This window comes from Ranitomeya imitator, chromosome 4 (assembly GCF_032444005.1).
Source record: "Ranitomeya imitator isolate aRanImi1 chromosome 4, aRanImi1.pri, whole genome shotgun sequence".
Taxonomy (NCBI): domain Eukaryota; kingdom Metazoa; phylum Chordata; class Amphibia; order Anura; family Dendrobatidae; genus Ranitomeya; species Ranitomeya imitator.
This window is the reverse complement of record NC_091285.1, coordinates 56,194,065-56,215,768: the sequence shown is the minus strand read 5'-3', so window position 1 is coordinate 56,215,768 and position 21,704 is coordinate 56,194,065. Positions and strand designations below refer to the sequence as shown.

The 21,704-nt window shown below is 39.8% G+C and overlaps 1 protein-coding gene across 7 annotated transcripts in view; it reads left to right on the top strand.

Annotated features, from left to right (window-relative positions):
- The window catches only part of LOC138675459 (protocadherin gamma-B2-like), a 502,075-nt gene that overhangs the window by 95,933 nt on the left and 384,438 nt on the right, over positions 1-21,704 (top strand). The window contains exon 1 of one of the 7 annotated variants that reach the window (XM_069763732.1): positions 1,614-4,207. The exons of 5 other annotated variants lie outside the window; for them this stretch is intronic. In XM_069763732.1, coding sequence (XP_069619833.1) covers positions 1,787-4,207 — 2,421 coding nt within the window. In that variant the 5' untranslated portion in view covers positions 1,614-1,786. Of the gene's footprint in view, positions 1-1,613; positions 4,208-18,648; positions 21,271-21,704 lie in introns of those variants that run through there. One more of the 7 variants, XM_069763714.1, reaches the window with a different exon arrangement.

The following is a 21,704-nucleotide window of genomic DNA, read 5'->3' as shown; positions in this document are numbered from 1 at the left end:
GTGGCTATTTGTTGAGAACCGTAGCCTTGTTGCACTAGGGTCATGGGTTCAAATCCCACCAAGGACAACATCTACAAGGAGTTGTGTTTGCATTGGTTTCCATGAAGAGCTTTAGTTTCCTTTCAGGGTATGTGCACACGTCAGGATTTCTGGCAGAAATTTTCCTGACAAAAACCTGACATTTCTGCCAGAAATCCACATGGGTTTTTACCGCGATTTTACAGCGTTTTTCACGCTTTTTTGGTGTGTTTTTTGTGCGTTTTTTCCCAAATGCATAGAATTGCGGGAAAAACGCAGAAAATCCGCAAAAATAATGAACATGCTCATTTTTTTACCGCGATGCGTTTTTTTAGCAGAAAAAAACGCATCCATGTGCACAAAACATGCAGAATGCATTCTAAATGATAGAATGCATAATGTATGCGTTTTTAATGAGTTTTTATAGCGTTTTTAGCACGAAAAAACGCAAAAAAACCTGAACGTGTGTACATAGCCTCACAGTCAAAAGTTCTACAGATCGTGAATGTTGATTGTTAGCCCACATGGGGACCGTGATGATAATATCTGCAAAGTGCTGTTCAATTAATGGTGCTAAATAAGTGTGTGAAATATATCAAAAGTTCAAGTCTAACATATACAGCAAAAATCTGTATATAAGGGTGTTTATACTAACCTAAACTCAATGTAAAAAAATGAATCAATAAGTTTCCTTTATTTAAATTTATCATCTGTATCATATTTTCCACATTTAACATACATCGGGACTAAATGTGATACAATACCAAGTAATGTCAAATCTATAATTAGGCTTACAGTGAGTATTATCTACAATTAAAAAAAAGTTTATTTGGACTTTAATTTTAAAATGGAAATAGTCAAAATCTGGAAAAGTGAAAAAGAGAGAAAATGAGGTATCATTACTAAAACTATGCAATTGACCTTCCTAGTGGCAAACTAATACACCTGGTATCAGGTCTTTGTAGTAAATCATATTGCCTAGTCCCATGCTATAAATTAAATATAGTCTGTGCTCATAGACTTGGTCACTCTCTGTTTTATTTAGCTTCATATATATTGTGAGTAATGACTGAATTTAATGTGACAACTTAGAAGTCTTCATTATGGGTTGAACTAGATGGACTTAAAGTCTTCCTTCAACCTTAATAACTATGTTACTATGTTCATTATGTGGGTTCAAGACTCTGAACATTCAATCTACACTGAAGTGCAAATGGAAATCTATATTATGTGTTGTATTAAGGAACTTTTCATGTTTTAGTATCAAATACTTTGCCGTGATATTTCTCAAAATATATAATAACAAATATTTTCAGTTTCAAGCTAATGAACTATGCAATAAATCTCCTAAATTAGTATATTGTGATACCAGAAACAAGCTTCCTAAATAGGCATTTGGAAAAAAAAAACTTAGAGAAACAAAAAATAAATATGTAAAAAAAATGTACTTGTACAAATCATTTGAGATCAGTATTATTCATTTTAGAAATTAAAATCTTAGAAATGCAGTGCCTAGCTTTTTCCACAGAGCGCCGCTGTTAGACCAATAAGTAAAAAGATTCAGCCCTAAACCTCCGTTAGTATTTTCATCAGCCATATACTGCAGAGCTGCAAGAAGACAAACAGTCATTTTCTGGATTGTCCTGCAGTAGAATTATTTCTTTATTATTTTTATAATTATCAGAAAAGATTTCTATATCACTGGGCTGCAACATTGACAACCAAAAAGATCTTTGTCTAAAAAATTCCACTGCACAGATTTATAAACATGAAGATTCCGGTTCTGGATTTCTACAAATGGCAAGTAACAGTATGTGTTTTTCTATCTATATATTCTTGGATGTGTCATTCAGTCTCAGGTCAGATTCATTATTCTATTGCAGAAGAAATGAGGAAAGACTCTGTTATAGCAAATATTGCAGATGACCTTGGATTAGATATTAATCAGCTCTCATCTAGAAAACTGAGGATTGTATCCAGATCAGCAGAGAAATATTTCTACATAAACATTGACAATGGAAATCTGTATATTAATGGCAGGATAGACAGAGAGATATTGTGTGGGACAGAAGCTTCCTGCTTTCTAACCTTTGATGCTATGGTGGAAAACCTAATAACTGTATTTAGGGTTAAAATAGAAATCCAGGATATAAATGATAATTCACCGAGTTTTTATCATGACATCATGACTATACAAATTCTAGAATCTGCCTCAATAGGAACAAAATATGTATTGAAAAATGCAGAAGATCCAGATATTGGTATTAACTCCATACAGTCCTACAAGCTCAGTGAGAATGAGTATTTCACATTGAGAGAGAAGATCGGCAGTGATGGAAGCAAATCTCCAGAGCTTGTCCTACAACAGGCTGTAGATAGAGAGACACAAAAGACTCATGAATTGATTTTAACAGCCTTAGATGGCGGAAATCCAATGAAGACCGGAACTGCCCAAATAAGGATCATTGTTAAAGATTCAAATGACAATTTCCCTGTGTTTACTCAAGAAATTTATAAAGTCAGTGTAAAAGAAAATCTTCCAATTAACACTACAATAATTAGAGTAAATGCAACAGATAAAGATGAAGGCATTCATTCACAAATCACATACTCATTCACCAAGACATCAGCCAATGTCCACCACTCAGGTGTATTCCGCATTCATCCTACTAATGGCACCATAGATATAAACAAGGTATTGGATTTTGAGCATATGGCAAAATATGAGCTTTCTGTGCAAGCAATGGACGGAGGAGGCCTTATTGCACATTCTAAGGTTTTGGTAGAAGTAATAGATGATAATGACAACGCTCCTGAAATCTCAATCACATCGTTGTCTTCTCCTATTCCTGAGGACTCTCAACCAGGCACTGTCATTGCTTTGATTGAGGTTCATGACCAAGATTCTGGAGTAAATGGAGAAGTAGACTGTCAAATTATAGAATTCGTACCATTTAATTTAATGGTGTTATCTGATACTTACTACAGGATTACTACAAGCACCACTCTGGATAGAGAGAAGGTACAAGGCTATAATATTACAATTTTAGCTACCGACAGAGGATCACCTCCACTTATCAGAAGAAAAACCATCACCCTAGATATTTCAGATATCAATGATAATCCACCAAGATTCATAAAATCATCTTATATAACTTATATACCAGAGAACAATCTACCGGGGGCCTCGATATATAATATACAAGCTGTAGATCCTGATGTAGGAGACAATGCTCAAATATTTTACTCAGTAGTATTCACTGATATGGAAAATCCACTAGTGTCCTCTTATGTTTCCATCAATGTTGAGACTGGAGTCTTGTTTGCTCAGAGATCATTTGATTATGAACAACATAAGGAGTTTGTAATACTAATAAGAGCTCAAGATAATGGATCCCCATCACTAAGTAGCAATACCACCTTGGTTATCCATATAGTTGACCAAAATGATAATGCACCAAAAATTTTATATCCATCACTAGAAAGCAGTGGTCAAGCAACGTTTGAGATTGTTCCTTTCATAATCGAACAAGGAGCTCTAATAACAAAAGTGGTGGCTGTGGATGAAGACTCTGGACATAACGCTTGGCTCTCTTATCATTTCATTCAAGTCTCAGAACATCACTGTTTTACTATAAATCAACTTACTGGGGAAATTAGAACTTCACGTTCCTTTATTGAAAAGGATGTGTTAAAGCACAAGGTTGTGGTGATGGTGAAGGATAATGGAGATCCTTCTCTATCTGCTACAACCACCTTTAGCCTCATCATTGCAGATAATTTTCAACAAGTACTGCCTAAATTCAGCAATAAACTACCTGAAGAAGATGCTCAATCTAATTTACAGCTGTATTTAGTAATTGGAGTTGCTCTTATTTCCTTATTATTTGTTATAACTGTAATTCTTGTCATCATTTCAAAATGTAAGGAGGCAAAATATCTCCCAACTTTTGATCCTCTGACGTCAAACCTGTATCACCCAGTTGATGCAAGAATGTTCTCTCAGTATACAAACGGAACTTTAACACTTCCATACAACGTCTGCGTAGCTTTGGATTCTACTGAAAATGACTTTGCTTTTCTAAAGCCTAATCAGTCCAACAAGGTGGAAAATCTTATTGATACTGATGACTCTGGACTGGAAAATGAAAGTTTAAAAGAATCTTTGGCAAATAATTTCCTGCATGAGGTGAGTGTTTATTTTTCTGTTTGTGCCAGACTATAAATTAAATGTTTTTTAATAGATATTATTCAATATATTTTATTTTTTACAGATACCCATGTAATAGCACGAATATGACAATACAATATTTTGTATTTGATTTATACTATTTTTGTACTTTAATTTTCAATCAAATTGCACTAATTAAAATTAGACATCAATAAATATTTTTCTAATCTTTTTTATTTTAGTAGACTTTTTTAACTTTCATCTTATATTCAGCTTGCTTCAGCTGCTGTTACTTGGAATTAGAAATATACTGTACATCATGCACATACAGTTAGGGCCAGAAATATTTGGACAGTGACACAATTTTCGCGAGTTGGGCTCTGCATGCCACCACATTGGATTTGAAATGAAACCTCTACAACAGAATTCAAGTGCAGATTGTAATGTTTAATTTGAAGGGTTGAACAAAAATATCTGATAGAAAATGTAGGAATTGTACACATTTCTTTACAAACACTCCACATTTTAGGAGGTCAAAAGTAATTGGACAAATAAACATAACCCAAACAAAATATTTTTATTTTCAATATTTTGTTGCAAATCCTTTGGAGGCAATCACTGCCTTAAGTCTGGAACCCATGGACAACACCAAACGCTGGGTTTCCTCCTTCTTAATGCTTTGCCAGGCCTTTACAGCCGCAGCCTTCAGGTCTTGCTTGTTTGTGGGTCTTTCCGTCTTAAGTCTGGATTTGAGCAAGTGAAATGCATGCTCAATTGGGTTTAGATCTGGAGATTGACTTGGCCATTGCAGAATGTTCCACTTTTTGGCACTCATGAACTCCTGGGTAGCTTTGGATGTATGCTTGGGGTCATTGTCCATCTGTACTATGAAGCGCCGTCCATTCAACTTTGCAGCATTTGGCTGAATCTGGGCTGAAAGTATATCCCGGTACACTTCAGAATTCATCCGCCTACTCTTGTCTGCTCTTATGTCATCAATAAACACAAGTGACCCAGTGCCATTGAAAGCCATGCATGCCCATGCCATCACGTTGCCTCCACCATGTTTTACAGAGGATGTGGTGTGCCTTGGATCATGTGCCGTTCCCTTTCTTCTCCAAACTTTTTTCTTCCCATCATTCTGGTACAGGTTGATCTTTGTCTCATCTGTCCATAGAATACTTTTCCAGAACTGAGCTGGCTTCTTGAGGTGTTTTTCTGCAAATTTAACTCTGGCCTGTCTATTTTTGGTATTGATGAATGGTTTGCATCTAGAAGTGAACCCTTTGTATTTACTGTCATGGAGTCTTCTCTTTACTGTTGACTTAGAGACAGATACACCTACTTCACTGAGAGTGTTCTGGACTTCAGTTGATGTTGTGAACGGGTTCTTCTTCACCAAATTAAGTATGCGGCGATCATCCACCACTGTTGTCATCCGTGGACGCCCAGGCCTTTTTGAGTTCCCAAGCTCACCAGTCAATTCCTTTTTTCTCAGAATGTACCCAACTGTTGATTTTGCTACTCCAAGCATGTCTGCTCTCTCTCTGATGGATTTTTTCATTTTTTTCAGCCTCAGGATGTTCTGCTTCACCTCAATTGAGAGTTCCTTTGACCGCATGTTGTCTGCTCACAGCAACAGCTTCCAAATGCAAAACCACACACCTGGAATCCACCCCTGACCTTTTAACTACTTCATTGATTACAGGATAACGAGGGAGATGCCTTCAAAGTTAATTGCAGCCCTTAGAGTCCATTGTCCAATTACTTTTGGTCCCTTGAAAAAGAGGACGCTATGCATTACAGAGCTATGATTCCTAAACCCTTTCTCCGATTTGGATGTGGAAACTATCATATTGCAGCTGGGAGTGTGCACTTTCAGCCCATATTATATATATAATTGTATTTCTGAACATGTTTTTGTCCAAATATTTCTGGCCCTAACTGTAAGCCATTGGAACCTGTAAACTGAAAAGACTCATTGATTTCTATTAGAGAATATTCTAGACATTGCTGTGATCCGTGAAACGGATATTATGCCAAGGAGGATGAGGAATTGTAATAGTCACTTATTGTGTATATATCTTGTTTTAACATTATATTGGGGTTAACTTTCACTGTAATTGTGCAATATGTTGATTGTTGAAAAGTGATTTTTTATAAAACAAGAGGTGTCAGCTTATAACGAGGCTCAATGCTTAGCGTGAAAGTTGCAACATTTCAAGAATTTCTTTTAAATCTAGCTTGTGAAATGGAAAATTAAAAATACTTTCACCACACATATTTGATTAAAATCACACAGCTGAAGCAACGACGAACATAATTGCTTCTGAGCTGAACAACATTAAGGCTATGTGCACATGTCAGGATTTTTCGCGTTTTTTTTGCGGATTTTCCCAATAAAAATGCTATAAAATCGCTAAAAAAAATGCAAAAAATATGCATCCTATCATTTAGAATGCATTCTGCATGTTTTGTGCACATGTTTGCGTTTTTTTCCGCAAAAAAAACGCATTCCGCAAAAAAAGTAGCATGTTCATTATTTTTGCGGATTTTTTGCGGATTTCCCATTAAATTGGAGTGTCCGGAAGAAAACGCTAAAAATCCGCAAAAAATCCGCACAAAAAACGCATAAAATCCACGCAAAAAACGCATGCGGATTTCTGGCAGAAATGTCCTGATTTTGTCAGGAAATTTCTGCAAGAAAATCCTGACGTGTGCACATAGCCTAATAGTGTAGCTCGCTTTGGAGCTCTACACTAGTTGCACGTTTTATGCAGATGACAAAAATGCTGAAAATTAAGAATACTTTAAAAAATAATAGTGGTAATAGTTTTTTATCATTTAGCTAAATTTGAAGTGACTGAACAAAGGAAAAAATAAATAAAATCAATATTTAGTGTGATCAAATTTTGCCTTCAAAACAGCATGAATTATTCTAGGTGTACTTATTATTGTGCCCTTTACATATACACTGACATTTGTTGTAACAAAATATTTCAAATTTGAAAGCATCAATCCAGAGAAACTGCTGCCATTTTTCTACATCCTATTCCCTTTGTTTTTGTGCAGTGTTGAGACACTTGGCCTTGTGTCCATCTCGAAACTATAGTTTTTGGCCTCAATTCTTTCATGAAGCTCAACCCTGGCAGCAAGACTTCTCTAAAAAGTAGATGGGTGTAGCTGGGTTTCACTAGTTGCTGCCTGTTCTTAGGCGATGGTACGGCTCGTCATTTTCTGATTTTGAAGGGAAGTAAAACTGATGTGTCTTTCATCTGCTGCACTACGTTTCCTTGGCCGAACATTGAGTCTATGATACTCAACATTGCCAATTTCTTGCTGCTTCTTCTAAAGAGTTTAAGCAACACATGTTGAAAACCAAGTTTGCGTTGAAATTTTTGCCTGGAAGAGGCCTTTCTGATGCAGTATAACTATCTTGTGTCTTGCTGCTGTGCTTGCCATTGTCTTTGTTCAATTTTAGTTTAATTTATTGAACTGCGCTATAAACTAGAAAGTTGAGCTCTGAATTAATGCTATGTGTAAAAGGGGTACTCTGAGATTTTATGGTAAGTGGTGTTGATTATCCTAATAATGTCTGCCAATAAATAAAGATAACATTAAAACATTTTATACAAATGCATCTTACTGTAGATTTGCTTTAGTATAATAGTTTTTGAATGCTAACTGATCAATATGTGAAATTCTGAGACCCTCCAGAAACTTTTGGCTTTATGAATTTCGTGAAATTTTTGCAAGCTATTGAAATAGAATTATTCAGGATTGGATTTGTCTTATATAAACAGAAAAGCACGATACATTCATACAATAACTCTGACAGCTTTGAGTGGAGAAAATCTGATGAGGCACTATTTTAATAAGGATTATTATAGTTATACAGCTATGTAGGTTCGATAAAGACCTAGGTCCATCAAAGTTCATCCTTTCTCCACCAACTGTACTTTTCATCACTAATATATAGCTATAACCCATATAAATGTTTATTAATAATAATAATTTTATTTATATAGCGCCAACATATTCCGCAGCGCTTTACAAATTATAGAGGGGACTTGTACAGACAATAGACATTGCAGCATAACAGAAATCACAGTTCAAAATAGATACCAAGAGGAATGAGGGCCCTGCTCGCAAGCTTACAAACTATGAGGAAAAGGGGAGACACGAGAGGTGGATGGTAACAATTGCTTTAGTTATTCGGACCGGCCATAGTGTAAGCCTCGGGTGTTCATGTAAAGCTGCATGAACCAGTTAACTGCCTAAGTATGTAACAGTACAGACACAAAGGGCTAATAACTGCATAAAGTGTATGAGAACATGATACAAGGAACTTTTTTTTTTATGATAGGCCACACAGGGATTATTAGGTTAATGTGTTGAGGCGGTAGGCCAATCTGAACAAATGAGTTTTTAGGGCACGCTTAAAACTGTGTGGATTGGGGATTAATCGTATTAACCTAGGTAGTGCATTCCAAACAATCGGCGCAGCACGTGTAAAGTCTTGGAGACGGGAATGGGAGGTTCTGATTATTGAGGATGCTAACCTGAGGTCATCAGCGGAGCGGAGGGCACGGGTAGGGTGGTAGACTGAGACCAGAGAGGAGATGTAGGGTGGTGCTGAGCCATGGAGTGCTTTGTGGATGAGGGTAGTAGTTTTGTACTGGATTCTGGAGTGGATGGGTAGCCAGTGTAATGACTGGCACAAGGTAGAGGCATCGGTGTAACGGTTGGTGAGGAATATGATCCTGGCTGCAGCATTCAGGACAGATTGGAGCGGGGAGAGTTTGGTAAGAGGGAGGCCGATTAGTAGAGAGTTACAATAGTCCAGACGAGAATGAATAAGTGAAACAGTAAGAGTTTTTGCAGAGTCGAAAGTAAGAAAAGGGTTTATTAAAAATTATATTCACCTGCTGCTCACTGCTCGCTGTCCTGTCTTGTCCGTGCCACACCTCCTCTTCACAATAGGCCAGGACTTCAAAGCATTGGGGGTCAGTGCATGTTGGAAGGTCACAATGTTGTAACATCATAATTTGTGATTCAACCTTACAACATGCAGTGATCGGGCCAGAAGTAATTTCTTATATTGAAACAGACCGAGATTTAGTGTGCAACATTGGAAAGAAGAGGAATAGACAGATTGAAGTGAGCAGTGTGCTGTTGGGCTGCCAGAGAGTTGAATTGTGGAGTTGATTTGAGCATGAAAATTCTGCAAAGCTGACAAATTTGAATTACAAGCGATCTTCTCATCCCTACTCCCGAAATATTTTTCACGTTATTATTCTCACAAGTTCCTGAGGGTTACCCATCTTTAGGCAGCAATGTCTCTCTGATTATCAATTGTAGTGATTTCTTTGCTTTTTTTGTTCTCACAGTTATATTTGTTATTTTATCAAAATGCAAAGAAACAAAAATCACTTTTAGCTTCTTCACATTTCAATTCTGTATCCACTTATTGATCCCACAAGCGGACCACTGACATGTACCTATTCAGACAAAATTTGTGTGGCTATGGATAAGAAATGTGAGGAGACACAGAGGTCAGTGGATGCTCTAGTCCACTGACCCGAAACTGCATGGACCAGGGCTCATCACACTGAATGCCCGCTTTCCTTTCCCATGGGCATAACACTACACAGACAACACAGAGTAAGGGTAAAACAGTGCCGCAATACTTTATTAAACCAAAAAAGAGACATATAAACATATAGAATAGTCACAGGAAACACACAAGATGGTAGAAATTACAGAATCTCTCCCTCCTCTTACTTGCCGGGATGAAAGCAGCTGTTGTTAGGGCTAGCAGAACCACTGAGTACAGATAGGTAGATACAAGGTGCGTTCGCAGCCCGAGGTCCACCGTGCAGAGATATCTGCTGCTAAGTGACAGCGGATAAACTCTGAGCTCACACTTGGGTTAAGCTTCACACCATGTGAACTGGAAACGATCTCTGTTACCTCATAGAGTCACGCTGCACACAAAACTATTACCCTAACTAGGGTTGTGCTTGCTCTGGAACTCTTCTGTGCTAACCGCACACATGAAGGAACCAGATGCTAAGCCAAGGCTAATTGCCCCCACTGACGCTAGCTGCCTGCCTGAGTGTACAGTCCCAAGGCTACAGCCTCACACCACATATGAATAGAGTGGTATAGTATCCACTGGCATAAGCCAAATTCATTTGATACTAGCGCATGGCCATGTGGCCACGAAAACCTTTTATAGCTGCAGCTCTTCAGGACCTTCCTGGTGGACCAATGGAAGCTGCTACAGGAACTGAGCATGTGACCCCCGACCTCCAATGAGAGGTCCTCTCATTGGTGTGCTCAGTGCGTGAAAAGCAGGACTTAGTCCCAGAAAAACCTGCTCTCCGCTGGCCAGTGCTGGCTACAAAGGCAGAGCCTGGAAAGCCAGCAGTAACCATTCGCACAGTATCAGCCTGAGCCAGACGCTGGGACCAAAGTCTCCACTGAGCAGGTTCCACTGCGGTTGGAGGAGAATGGGAGACCACAGCAGACATGGTTCAAGATTCCCCCTGTGCAGCGGTGGGAACTTGACACATAACAGCTGTGACTTCAAGGTTTCAGGACTGACTACCACCATCAGTGACACCCTGATTTTTGTGGGCACCCACAGATGGGAGGTAACGAAAAGCTTAGGAAGCTGACAGTCCATTGAAGCACATGGCCAGGTGACCTGATTGTCCCAACCTGGATTCTCCAAACATTTTTGAGAGGTTCAATGACGGTCAGTGGAGCAGATCTATATTCTTCGAGCCAGGGCCTTGGTCCTTTAAGCTGGCATAGTGTAGAAAGTAAAATCTGTATCCCTCTTGAAGGAGCAATGTTGTACTGGCCATATAAAAGTCTCTCTCTTGTTGCCCTGGTTGAGTGTTTCTTTATGGAGTCATTGTGTCCTGGCTGTTGATATGTCAAGTAATTCTGATACAGAGGCATATCCCTTTATATAGTTCACAGCTGTCCTTCAAGCTATCATTCATAGGTCAAGTGGAGCGTGTGAACAGATAAACTCGCATAGTTTGTCCTCTGTTTTTAGGTAAATCATCTGGACTTGCTGAATGTGTAATCAACATTTTAACAAACATCTGTTGTTCAATTACCCTTTGTCACTGTCCTTCAAAGATAGCAGACAATAAATTATAACAAACATCAACTCAAGTGTCAACATTCAGACAATAGCCTATGCCTCTGGGCCTGCTGAATTGATGTCTGGAAAATTAAGATTAAATGCTGTGTCATCACAAAATGAAAGATACTTCAGAACCTTGAAATGAAAGAAAAACATTTCAATATAGATCATTTTTTGATGAGATGACTCAGGATTTGGCAATTAAAATCTTCAAGAGGTTCTGCCGATTAGCTTTTAAAAAATATGTAAAGTCAAATTTCTTTAAAACCACCATTTAGAATTGCTGTGATTTTCTTTGGTGAAGGTATATTAAAGAAGATAAGCAATATCAACAATGTGTGGTGGCACTTATCTCCTTCACGCCATATGACATATATTCACGCAGTTTGTCCTGTCCCTGACTTTGATGTGACCTCCAGCAATGAGCCCACGTGTTTCCCCACACATGACAGCTGATTTAATCAGCGGTCAAGTGCCTTTTACACCCAGAGCTGTTATCCAGTTAAATGCCACTGCCAATCTCTGACAGTGGGATTTACCACGCGACAGCCAGAATCTCAGCACAAATCCTGCTCATTGGTGCCCCAGTCACTTGATTGGGGATGTCGATGGGTTGTCATTAGTGTTGAGCGATACCGTCCGATACTTGAAAGTATCGGTATCGGATAGTATCGGCCGATACCCGAAAAATATCGGATATCGCCGATACCGATATCCGATACCAATACAAGTCAATGGGACATCAAGTATCGGAATGTATCCTCATGGATCCCAGGGTCTGAAGGAGAGGAAACTCTCCTTCAGGCCCTGGGATCCATATTAAAGTGTAAAATAAAGAATTAAAATAAAAAATATTGTTATATTCACCTCTCCGGCGGCCCCTGGACATCAGCGGGAGGATCCGGCGTCCGGCACGGCTTCTTTCTTCAAAATGCGCGCCTTCAGGACCTGTGGAATGACGTCCCGGCTTCTGATTGGTCGCGTGCCGCCCATGTGACCGCCACGCGACCAATCAGAAGCCGCGACGTCATTCCTCAGGTCCTAAAAGGCGCTTATTCTAGGACTTTAGCTGAGGAATGACGTCGCGGCTTCTGATTGGTCGCGTGGCGGTCACATGGGTGGCACGCGACCAATCAGAAGCCGGGACGTCATACCACAGGTCCTGAAGGCGCGCATTTTGAAGAAAGAAGCCGTGCCGGACGCCGGATCCTCCCGCTGATGTCCAGGGGCCGCCGGAGAGGTGAATATAACAATATTTTTTATTTTAATTCTTTATTTTACACTTCCGATACCGATACCCGATATCACAAAAATATCGGATCTCGGTATCGGAATTCCGATACCGCAAGTATCGGCCGATACCCGATACTTGCGGTATCGGAATGCTCAACACTAGTTGTCATGACAGCCGGGGGCTGCAGAATAACCTTGTGATTGACATAGTTAATTAGCCTGTGAATGCCAACTCATGGCCGGCTTTCATACCAGGTCATAATTTCTGCTATACACAGCAGTACATAGTACAGCAAGTACTTAAAAATCATACATTGTGATTTTCTGGGCTTTTTTTATTTTTACATTCTGTCTCTCACAGTTTAGGGGTACTTATGATAAAAATTATACACCTCTCCATTCTTTGTAGGTGGGAAAATTTGCAAAATCGTCAGTGTATCAAATTCTTATTTTCTCCACTGTATGTTTGCGGTACTGACTTGGAAAATCACATTGCCAGGTCAGTTTTACGATATAGTGAACATGGTAAATAAAAAAAAATAAAAAAACAACTGTGGAATTGCACTTTTTTTTGCAATTTCAGAACACTTGTAAATTGATTTTTCCCGTTTTATGGTACACTATATGCTAAAATCAATGGTATCATTCAAAATGAAAAAGTTATGGCTCTTGAAAGAAGGGGAGGGAAAAATGGAAATGAACAAACTGGAAAATGGTGCACCACCACATTATGGGTGTCAGGTCCGAGCATTCCTACATGAACAGTTTCCTGGAAAGTGGATTGGTTGTCGTGGGCCAGTTGAATGGCCACCAAGGTCCGATCTGACCCCCTTAGACTTTTATCTTTGGGATCAACTGAAGGAAATTGTCTATGTTGTGAAGATACGAGATGTGCAGCATCTGAAACAATGGATACTGAAAGTCTGTGCTAGCATTTCTTCTGCAGTGTTGCTATCAGTGTGTCAAGAGTGGGATAAGAGGGTTGCATTGACAATCCAACACAATGGGTAGCACTTTGACCACATTTTAAAAGTGGTCATAAACATGTAAATAACTCATGAAAGAATTACGTTACATTAAAACCAAGCACACCATTGTTTTTCTTGTGAAATTCTCAATAAGTTTGATGTTTCACATGACCCTCTTCCCATTGTAAAAAATAAAGTTGGATCCAAAATGGCCAACTTAAAAATGGCCGCCATGGTCACCACCCATCTTGAAAAGTTCCATATACTAATGTGCCTCAAACAGGAAGTTGATATCACCAACGATTCCCATTTTATTTAGGTTTATCCATATAAATGGCCCACCCTGTAGAAAAAAGATGGCATTAGTCATTCCCTACAGATCTCCAGAGTGGCCTATGCTGGATCATTCAGGGATACATGCCTTACAAAATACCTATATTAGACAACCCCTTTAAGCATAGGAGGAGAATATAATGACCAAAGATTAGCACTTTAAAACAATCAGGGTGTTAGGGCTGGCAAATTGCACCAAAGAGATACAATCAGCTAACCACCGAGAGGTAGAGGGACAATAAGTACCAGCTCAGCTAATCAGCGAGGGGTACAGGGAAGGTAAGTATCAGCTCAGCTAACCACCGAGGGGTACAGGTAAGGTAAGTACAGCTCAGCTAACCAGCGAGGGGTACAGGGAAGGTAAGTATCAGCTCAGCTAACCACCGAGGGGTACAGGCAAGGTAAGTACAGCTCAGCTAACCACCGACGGGTACAGGGAAGGTAAATACCAGCTCAGCTAACCACTGAGGGGTACTAGGACAATAGAAGTGTGCAATGCCCTGTTAGAACCACTGCAAAAGAATACGTGGGTTGAACTTGCTCTGTGATGCAACACCCTGTTAACCCCCCAAGGAAGTATAGCATACACACGGGAAAGGAACAGCTAGCAAACCTCCTCTCCGGAGGAGCCAGAATTATAATGGTTTGATGCCAGCCCTAAACTCAGACAGCTATTTTCCTCTCCGGAGGTGCTGGAATTCTAATGGCATAGGGCCAGCCCTGAACACATGCTGACACAGATCACTGATGTCCCAACGGTAGCTGATACAGTGCTAAACACACACAAGGCACAGATAGTGCAGTAGAGAATCCACACACACATATACCAAACACAAGTGACGCTAGCACACTGCATGCTTTGCTGAAAGCCGTTTATGCACCAGACTCCACCCCAAACACTCATGCCCAGTCGGATGGAGCATTGCCCATGGGCCAATCTGGAGCTGTCACATCACAGACATGCTCAGTAAGGTGATTTCTGGATGTAGACTCCAGAGAGTGTGGTTGCCTCTATATAAAACTGATTACCATAGACTTTAGCCGGACAGCCAGCAGTAACCACATGTATAACAGAGCAAGATGCTGCAATCAACGTCTGCGCTAAGCAGCAGACTCAGCAGCCAGGTCTGATTGGGAGACCAGAGCACAAAACTGTGCCTGCGCAACATCCCACATGGCAGGGAAGTCCCGGTCCCTAACACAGGGTGTGTAAGTTATTTTTACCCTATGATCCCATAAATTGCTTAGATTTACCTCCCACCGCATTGAAAAAAGCAGAGCTGCAGTACCCAACAGCAGCCACTAGAGGCTGAACTGAACTGTGGTGTTTTCGCTTCGTACTATGAGTACATTGTTATTCTTATTATTATTTATATAGCACCATTAATTCCATGGTGCTGTACATGAGAAAGGGGTTACATACAGGGTTATAGATATCATTTACAGTAAACAGGTTTACAGTGACAGGCTGGTACAGAGGGGAGAGGACCCTGTCCTTGCGGACTTACATTCTACGGGATAGTGGGGAAGAGGTACATTCACCAAAGCCAATCAGTGGAGACACTATGTTAGGGCTAGCGGAAGGCGCTGAGTAAATAGAGATGTTTTTATTGATATTGGTGCGTTCGCAGCCCGGGGTCCACGTGCAGGAGTACCTGCTGCTAGCAAATGGCGGAACTATATGGCAGTATGGACTTACTCAGTAAACTCACCGAGTAGCCATGGAAGAAAAGCACTGTGCCCTGTTAGACTCCACAGAGGCACAGGCAAACTGCCCAAACAGAGAGCAGTCAGTGGTCACGCATGCACACAAAACTCCTCGCCGGAGGTGCCAGAATTCTAGGGGCTTATTTCAGCCAGGTCCCTGAATACATTCAAAAACAAACTCCTCGCCGGAGATGCCAGCATTCTAGGGGCTTATTTCAGCTGGGTCCCTGAACACACTCTCACGTGAACACACTGGCGCAAAGCACATAACAAAAGCCGTGCGGCCATGCGAGCCTTAAATAGCTGCAGCAAGTAAAAAACCTTCCTAGAAGGAACAATGAGAGACTGCCATACCTGAGCATGTGACCCTAGATCTCCACTGAGAGATCTTGCCCTGGGCATGCTCAGTTTGTGCAAAGCAGGACTTAGTCCTAGCACCTATAAGACCTTCCTGAAAGGACCAATGGACTTAGCTTCAGTATCTGACCATGTGACTCTCGATCTCCACTGAGAGATCTTACTCTGGGCATGCTCAGAACGTGAAAAGCAGGACTTAGTCCCAGAAACGTCTGCTCGACGCTACCCAGCACTGACTTCAATGGCAGAAGCAGGAAATGCAGCAGTAACCCTTTGCACAGTCAGACTGAGTGAGACGCTGGGACCGACATCTCTGCTGAGCAGGCTCCACTGCGGCAGGAGAAGAATGGGAGACTGCAGCGGAGATGGCCCGAGATTCCCCCCTGTGCAGAGGCAGGAACTCGACCCCTAACACACTAGGTGTTGGTTCCCTGCTGATGTGATGTTGATTACATATTGCACTTGAATAGTCTTTGATGCACTTACAGTGGGGAAAAAAATAATTTAGTCAGCCATTAATTGTGCAAGTTCTCCCACTTAAAAAGATGAGAGAGGCCTGTAATTGACATCATAGGTAGACCACAACTATGAGAGTCAAAATGAGAAACTAAATCATGAAAATCTGCTTGTCTGATTTGGCCAAGATTTATTTTGCAAATTATGGTGGACAATAAGTATTTGGTCATTAACAAAAGTTCATCTCAATATGTTTCCATATATCCTTTGTTGGCAATGACAGAGGTCAAACATTTTCTGTAAGTCTTCACAAGGTTGGCACACACTGTTGGTTGTATGTTGGCCCATTCCTCCATGCAGTTCTTCTCTAGAGCAGTGATGTTTTGGGCCTGTTGCTGGGCAACACAGACTTTCAACTTCCTCCAAAGGTTTTCTATGGGGTTGAGATCTGGAGACTGGCTAGGCCACTCCAGGACCTTCATATGCTTCTTACGAAGCCACTCCTTCATTGCCTTGGCGGTGTGCTTGGGATCATTATCATGCTGAAAGACCCATCCACGTTTCATCTTCAATGCCCTTGCTGATGGAAGGAGGTTTGCACTCAAAATCTCACAATACATTGCCCCATTCATTCTTTCATGTACATGGATCAGTTGTCCTGGTCCCTTTGCAGAGAAACAGCCCCAAGGCATGCTTTTGCCACCCCCATGCTTCACAGTAGATATGGTGTTCTTTAGATGCAACTCAGCATTCTGTCTCCTCCAAGCACTATGTGTTTTGTTTCTACCAAACAGTTCTACTTTGGTTTCATCAGACCATAAGACATTCTCCCAATACTCTTCTGGATAATCCAAATGCTCTGTAGCAAACTTCAGACGGGGCCAGCATGTACTGGCTTAAACAGGGGGACATGTCTGGCACTGTAGTGTGCTACTGATGGTAGTCCCAGCTCTATGCAGGTCATTCACTAGGTCCCTCTGTGTGGTTCTGGGATTCGTGCTCACCGTTCTTGTGATCATTTTGACCCCACAGGGTGAGAACTTGTGTGGAGCCCCAGATCGAGGGAGATTATCAGTGGTCTTGTATGTCTTCCATTTTCTTATTATTGCTCCCACAGTTGATTGCATCATACCAAGCTGCTTGCCTATTGCAGATTCAGTCTTCCCAGCTTGGTGCAGGGCTACAGTTTTGCTTCTGATGTCCTTCAACAGCTCTTTGGTCTTCACCATAGTGGAGTTTGGAGTGTGACTGTTTGAGTTTGTGGACAGGTGTCTTTTATACTGATAACAAGTTCAAACAGGTGCCATTATTACAGGTAATGAGTGGAGGACAGAGGAGCCTCTTAAAGAAGAAGATAGAGGTCTGTGAGAGCCAGAAATCTTGCATCTTTTTAGGTGACCAAATACTTATTTTTCACCATAATTTTCAAAATAAATCTTGGCCATATCAGACAAGGTGATTTTCCGGATTTTTTTTCTAATTTTGACTCTCATAGTTGTTGTCTACATATGATGTCAATTACAGGCCTCTCTCATCTTTTTAAGAGGGAGAGCTTGCACAATTGGTGGCTGACTAAATTCTTTTTTTCCCCACTGTATATACAAATGTCATTAATCTTTAGAATTATGTTACATATGTGATGAGGCTAACAATGTCCAGTTTATATATTTCTGTGGGTATTTCATCATGGCAGCCCCCTATTTTAATGAAGCAACAGGAAGGGAAAAGTCATACTACATGCCAATTGTTCAAATGAATGGCCATTACATTTACCCATAGACAGACATTCTCCATCAGAACTAAGAAAATTGTTAACTGCGACTCTATTTAAATAGGGGATTATAAGAAGTGCCCTCCTCAATAGGGCATATGGATTGGACTGCTATAGTTAAGACAACCAATTCTTTGTTGTAACTGGCAAGAAAATGTTTATCTTGTATTTTTCCTTTTATCAAATAATCATATATATTTCATTTAATTTAATATAATTATTATTAAAACTTTTTGTAACTAAATACTCAATATACATGTAATGATAGATAGAGATAGATAGATAGATAGATAATAGATAGACAGACATAGATAGAGAGATAGATAGATAGTATAACATTGGGACACCTCTATTTTATAGCATACATAGAAATGAATTCCTGGCTTGCAGTTCCTCAGTTATACCTCACAGCGCCGCTGTTTGATCATTATGGAGAAAAGTGAAGAACTGGAAATACACTGGGATATTCGTCACTCTCCTATACTCCATATCTGCAAGAGAAAGAATCTCCATTTTCTTCAGTCTCTCCAGAGCAAAACAACCTTTTTAACATCAATATTCTCAGTAAGAAGACAAGATTCATCCTGAATGTTTCTGGACAGTGGATTATTGCTTCCAGCAGCTCTACAATTTCTAGGATATTTCTAATGCTGTAATGGCTCATTTGAAACCTCATTATGATGAAGACAAAGGACTCGGATGGCAAGTAATAATTACCTTATTTTATTGGCTGTGTCATTCAGTCTCAGGTCAGATTCATTATTCCATTGTAGAAGAGATGAGGAAAGGCTCTGTTATAGCAAATATTGCAGATGACCTTGGATTAGATATTAATCATCTCACATCTAGAAAACTGAGGATTGTGTCCAGATCAGCAGAGAGATATTTCTATGTCAGCTTAGAAAATGGAAATCTGTATATTAAGGACAGAATAGACAGGGAGACATTGTGTGGAGCAGAAGCTTCTTGCTTCCTAACATTTGATGCTGTGATTGAGAATCCTTTAACTGTTTTCAGGGTTAGAGTAGAAATTCAGGATATAAATGATAATTCTCCAGTGTTTGTCCCTGATATTTTCACAATAGAAACAATTGAATTAACATCAGCAGGGACCAGATTTGCTTTACAAAATGCAGAAGATCCAGATATTGGCTCTAACTCTGTGCAGACATATAAGCTCAGTGATAATCAGTATTTTACACTGAGTGAAGACCGAAATCCAGATGGTAGTAGAGTTCTAGAGCTTGTTCAAGAGAAACCATTAGATAGGGAGACACAGAGTCTTCATGAGCTCATATTAACAGCTATGGATGGAGGCAAACCTGTGAGATCTGGAACTGCCTTAATAAGGATCATTGTTACTGATGTTAACGATAATTTCCCCATATTTACCCAACAAGTCTATAAAGTCAGTCTAAATGAGGACATTCCAGTAAATACTACTATAATTACCATAGGTGCAAATGATAAGGATGAAGGTCTGTATTCAGAAATTACATATTCCTTCAGTAAAACCTCAGGTAATATCCATTATACAGGAGCATTCAGTATTCATCCTGTAAGTGGGGACATGAAAACCAATAATAGGTTAGATTTTGAACTAGTTAGAAATTATGAACTGTCTTTGCAAGCAAAAGATGGAGGAGGACTTGTGGCCCATTGTAAAGTATTGATCGAAGTTATAGATGTCAATGATAATCCACCGGAGATATCCATCACATCATTATCTACTCCTATTCCTGAGGACGCTGCACCAGGTACAGTGGTGGTGCTAATCGAAGTTCATGATCAAGATTCTGGAGAAAATGGGGAAGTGGACTGCAAACTTCTAGAACAATCGTCATTCAGTTTAATCTTATCAGATGACAGCTACTACAGAATTATCACTACAAGCGAAATGGACAGAGAGCAAATGCCTTCTTATAATATTTCAATTTTAGCTACAGACAGAGGATCGCCAGCACTGTCTAGTAAAATGACCATCAAATTGGAGATATCAGATGTTAATGACAATCCACCAATGTTTCATAAATCTAAATTTGTCACCCATGTGCCAGAGAATAATTTACCGGGAGCCTCCATATATACTGTGCAAGCTTCCGATCCCGATACTGGAGAAAATGCTAAAATTATTTATTCCATCTCTACCATTGGTACAGAAGACCTTTCATTATCAGCCTATCTCTCCATTAATATAGAAAGTGGAGTTGTCTATGCTCAGAGAACTTTTGACTATGAGCAGCTAAAGGAATTCGTAATTCACGTGACGGCTACAGACAGTGGATCTCCATCTCTCAGTAGTAATGCAACGCTACTTATCCGTATAGTAGACCAGAATGATAATGTACCAAGAATATTGTACCCAACATTAGACAGTGGTGGTGCAGCTATTTTTGAGATGGTGCCTTTTGCGTCAGAACCAGGTTCTTTAATAGCAAAGGTGGTTGCAGTGGATTCTGACTCCGGCCATAATTCTTGGCTCTCTTATCATTTCATACAAGCATCAGAACCATCTCACTTTGTAATAAATGAGCACACTGGTGAAATACGAACCATCCATGCTTTTCTGGAGAAGGCCATACTAAGGCACAAAGTTGTGGTAATGGTAAAGGACAATGGAGATCCAGCTCTATCTGCCACTGTCACTCTCAGTCTCATTGTCGCAGATAATTTCCAGCAAGTCGTTCCGAAACTCAACCCTATCAGTGATATCGGTGATGACTCTCCTCAAAATCATTTGCAGTTGTATTTATTAATTGCCCTCGCCCTCATTTCACTATTGTTCATTATAACTTTAATACTAGTAGTTATTTCAAAATGTAAAAAGTCCAAATCTTCATCAGCTTTTGGATCTTTTAGCACAAATTTGTATCCCCCAGTTGATCCCAGGGTGCTGTCTATGTATAGTGATGGAACATTACCTCTACCATATTCGTACAATCTCTGCGTGGCTTTGGATCCATCAGAAAGTGACTTTGTTGTTACTGAATCAAACCAAAATGTCCCTGTTGACAACCTCATTGATGCGGATGACTCTGGACTTGGAAGTGAAGGTTTAAAGGAAGCAACGCTGATGAGTACAGATACACAGGTAGGTTGGGTGGCACACAAAGTGTTTTATGGCTTGATTTTAAATTCTTAAAATTGGCTCTGTTTAGATAACTTTGTGGAAATATAAAAGAAACAACTATATAACGAAAAAAATAAAAGGTGAGACCCAGCTTATGTTTAGAAATGATTCTCCATTAAAATTTTAAGACTTTTTTTTATGTAGCCTTGCATATACTGTAATACTGAATATAGTATGATATTTAAGTATGCAAATTGAAATTTGTGAAGGAATACCATATACAAAATATGCTGCAAGACTTTTTGATGATTTTTTAATGATATTGAAACCCTGGTGATTGATGTTCCTAAATGATAAAGCATGAAAATGTATACATTGACAATCAGGTACTTCTTTTTTAAGCCAATGAATATTGAACTGTTTGCAATTTTGAAAATGCGATAATGCACAGAATA